We start from the raw sequence: 4039 nt of genomic DNA on the forward strand, positions 1-4039 counted from the left end.
ATACCAAATATTTAATTTATAAACTTTTAAGAAGAAAAAAATATCTTTATTTCATTTGTTATAAATTACATTTTTCTCATGGTTAAACAATATATTTTGATTATGATTATTGTAATATAAAGAACTATATTTATAAAAATGTTATGCGTTATACTTACATCTTCTTGTTCACTATTACTAGGAGTGCTGCTTCCACATGCACCATTGCTAGCGTTGCTTTTACAAGCAGCACTCTGTTCCACCTCCATTGCTTCCTCTTCATTAGATGATGTTAAATCTTCATTGGAAGATGTTAAATCAATAACATGATTCTAAAAGAAGAAAAAAATAAAAAATAAATAAACAGTTAAGATAATGTTTACTATTCATTCTTATGGTTGTCTTTTTCAGGACACAACCATTGAAACTTACAGCGTAGAAGATGTAACATCCACAAAAAAATGCCGCTAGGTAAGATATGTGTATATATTATCATATATTTAAGTAAAGACAATAAAGAAAATAAACCACACTTCTAACATGTAAATTAACATTCAAGAAAAAGAGAAAAAAAATTATAGTGTTTGATAGTAAATATTTTTTTTTAATTTAAATAGGAATAAGCACTGACATTTTGGATTTTGTGTTATTGGTGTTCTCTACCTTCTACCAATAAATCCAATTTTTAGAGGAGATTTGATTGGGTACCTACAGAACATTTACTTTTTAACCACCGGAAGACACTTAATTATTTCTAGAAAGTTCAAAAAATATTGTAAACAGTTTTCAACTTATGTGTATTATTTGTTAAACAAGAATCAGCCGAGAAGATCAACAAGACCAAGAAATCAACCTGATCGTTTAACATATCATCATTAGAAATATTAATTAAAAAAAACCATTGGCACTTACCTTTTCAATAGTTTGATGTGATGCTCTTTCTTTTTTTTCCAATCTCCTGACTTTTTCAATTAAAATAAACAATTCCTTTTTCAACATTATAATTTCTTGTTGGGTATTCATGATGAAAATTTAATTATAATTTCATTTGAAAAAATGGTTAGTATTTATAAAGATTGGTTGTCGTGTAAAATATGCAATAATCAAAGAATCAAAAACAAATTAAAACATGACTTTTTTTCTCTGAAATTAGTTTTGTTATTAAGGATATTCATTCCTTTAATGATATATTGAAAATCATGATTACGCTTAATTAATGGGGAAAATCTCAGCTCCTTTAATATATTATATTTTCTGTCTTTTTTGTTCTGTTGCACATTAAAATAGTCTTTTTTGGTCATCCAACACACTATCAATCAGGTCCACTTCCATTGGTTCCTAAAACATATATACAATTGTAATAAAGTATTCGTTTTTAAGTAATAAATAAAATTTAAATCAGTGATAAGAAAACAAAACAAAATATGATGAAATTCTTTTTTTCTTTAAAACAAAATCGTTCTTTTAATCAGATAAAAATAATAAAAGCTTTCCTTTATTCACTCACGTGTCGTCACCTTTGACCTTCACCTTTCACACTCTATAGAAATTGAAGATGATCGCCATGTTTTTGATTGTTGTCGTGAGTTGTTTATTGTCATTTAGCCATGAGGGAAGTGTTGCAACAAATACAGCTGAATGTTATAGAAGTGAAGACATATTAGATTGTCGAGATGATGTCAAGAAAGTCTTTAGTGGAGAGATAGAAGGATCTATCAACAGAGTGTTGATGAACCATATAATGAACAGTGATCAGATTGAAAATGTGCGCATAAAAGCCTCTTGTGTTTTCGAACTATCATTATCTAGTAAAGAGCTATGTGACACAGTGCAAGGGAAAATTATAGTGGTGAATGGGGAAGAATGTTCATCGTATGTAAGTACATTGTGTTTGATTAGATTTTACAAGTGAAAAAGTAGTCGAACGGTTAGCATGTCGACCATATTAGGAAGTTAAACCATATAAGGATTGCACGTGATATTTCTGTATACCATATTAGGAAATGTAAATCATGTGACCATCTAAGGAAATTAACCACATGATATATAATTTGATGATTTACAATAATGATATTAAAAAGAAATGAATTAATCATGTTAATGATGAAATTAAAAATTAAAAAATATATATTTTAAATACTCACATTGAGATATATCTCACTAGCTTGTTTTATATCTCTTTCTAATGTCTGTAATGATATGTACATGTAAATACATAGAAATGATGAAATAATTATCTCCTTTTTAAAGGAAAATAACATAGTGAGATATATGTCTAGGTAAATGAAGTAATCTATACCAAACATTTAATTTATAAACTTTTAAGAACAAAAAATATCTTTATTTCATTAGTTATAAATTACATTTTTCTCATGTTAAAACAATATATTTTGATTATGATTATTGTAATATAAAGAACTACATTTATAAAAGAGTTATGCGTTATACTTACATCTTCTTGTTAACTATTACTAGGAGTGGTGCTTCCACATGCACCATTGCTTTTACAAGCAGCACTCTGTTCAACATCCATCGCTTCCTCTTCATTGGAAGACGTTAAATCAATAACTTCATTCTAGAAGAAGAAAAAAATAAAAAATAAATAAACAGTTAAGATAATGTTTACTATTCATTGATATGGTTATCTTTTTCAGGACACAACCATTGAAACTTACAGCAAAGATGTAACATCCACAGAAAAAATGCCACTAGGTAAGATATGTGTATATATTATCATATATTTAAGTAAAGACAATAAAGAAAATAAACCACACTTCTAACATGTAAATTAACATTCAAGAAAAAGAGATATTTTTTTTATAGTGTTTGATAGTAAATATTTATTTTATTTAAATAGGAATAAGCACTATAATTGGGGTGAAAGAAATAGAAGAAGAAGAAGAAGAAGAAGAAGGAAACACCACTCACATCAATAGGATATATTGTAAGTAATAATTTTAAAGATTTTAAAATTAAAATAAAATAAGAAAATCATTTAATTTACATAGCATTTAAGATTATGTAAGTGGGAGAAAAGAAAGAAATAAAATATACCATTTATTCCAAAATAAAGCTTTTATCATAAATTAAGCAAGTATGATATAAACAATATTTTTTTTTACAGCTAACGAAGGAACAGAAAGTCCTAGGAAATGGATAATTGTAGTCGTTTGTCTTTCTGTGTTTTCTTTAACAATTTTATTTGTTTCTTTTGTTAAGTTTTTATGTACTTATTGTAAAAAGAGAAAATCATATTATCATGTAAATAGTATTGAGTTAAAAAGGGTACCTAGCATTACATCTCATTTATCATCAGAGGTTGAATTTTGTGTTTTAAATGAAAGGAAACAAAAGTAATCTCCTTTTTAACATACTAATATAATTTCTTCAATTTGATTTTTTTCTTTCATTCCAGACATTTTGGCAGTTTGTGTTATTGGTGTTCTATACCTTCTACCAATAAATCCAATTTTTAGAGAAGATTTGATAGGGTACCTACAGAACATTTACTTTTTAACAACCGGAAGACATTTAATTATTTCTAGAAAGTTCAAAAAATATTGTAAACAGTTTTCAACATATGTGTATTATTTGTTAAACAAGAATCAGCCAAAAAGATCAAAAAGAACAAGAAATCAACCTGATCGTTTAACATATCATCATTAGAAATATTAATAAAAAAAAAAAAAACATTTGCACTTACCTTTTCAATAGTTTGATGTGATGCTCTTTCTTTTTTTTTTCCAATCTCCTGACTTTTTCAATTAAATTAAACAATTCCTTTTTCAACATTATAATTTCTTGTTGGGTATTCATGATGAAAATTTAATTATAATTTCATTTGAAAAAATGGTTAGTATTTATAAAGATTGGTTGTCGTGTAAAAATATGCAATAATCATAGAATCAAAAACAAATTAAAACATGACTTTTTTTCTTTGAAATTAGTTTTGTTATTAAGGATATTCATTCCTTTAATGATATATTGAAAATCATGATTACACTTAATTAATGGTGAAAATCTCAGCTCCAAATTTTTCTTTGAAGATCTCCATTTTTTT

The 4039-nt window shown here is 26.2% G+C and overlaps 1 protein-coding gene across 1 annotated transcript; it reads left to right on the plus strand.

Moving 5' to 3' along the window:
- Positions 1 to 1199: 1199 nt before the first annotated feature.
- LOC143051787 (uncharacterized) lies at positions 1200 to 3733 on the plus strand. The gene is made up of 4 exons (XM_076224724.1): positions 1200 to 1855; positions 2634 to 2691; positions 2837 to 2923; positions 3395 to 3733. The coding sequence occupies exons 1-4, from the start codon at positions 1535 to 1537 to the stop codon at positions 3643 to 3645; spliced, it is 717 nt and encodes a 238-aa protein (XP_076080839.1). The 5' UTR covers positions 1200 to 1534; the 3' UTR covers positions 3646 to 3733.
- The last annotated feature ends 306 nt before the right edge of the window (positions 3734 to 4039 follow it).

This window comes from Mytilus galloprovincialis, chromosome 11 (assembly GCF_965363235.1).
Source record: "Mytilus galloprovincialis chromosome 11, xbMytGall1.hap1.1, whole genome shotgun sequence".
NCBI lineage: Eukaryota > Metazoa > Mollusca > Bivalvia > Mytilida > Mytilidae > Mytilus > Mytilus galloprovincialis.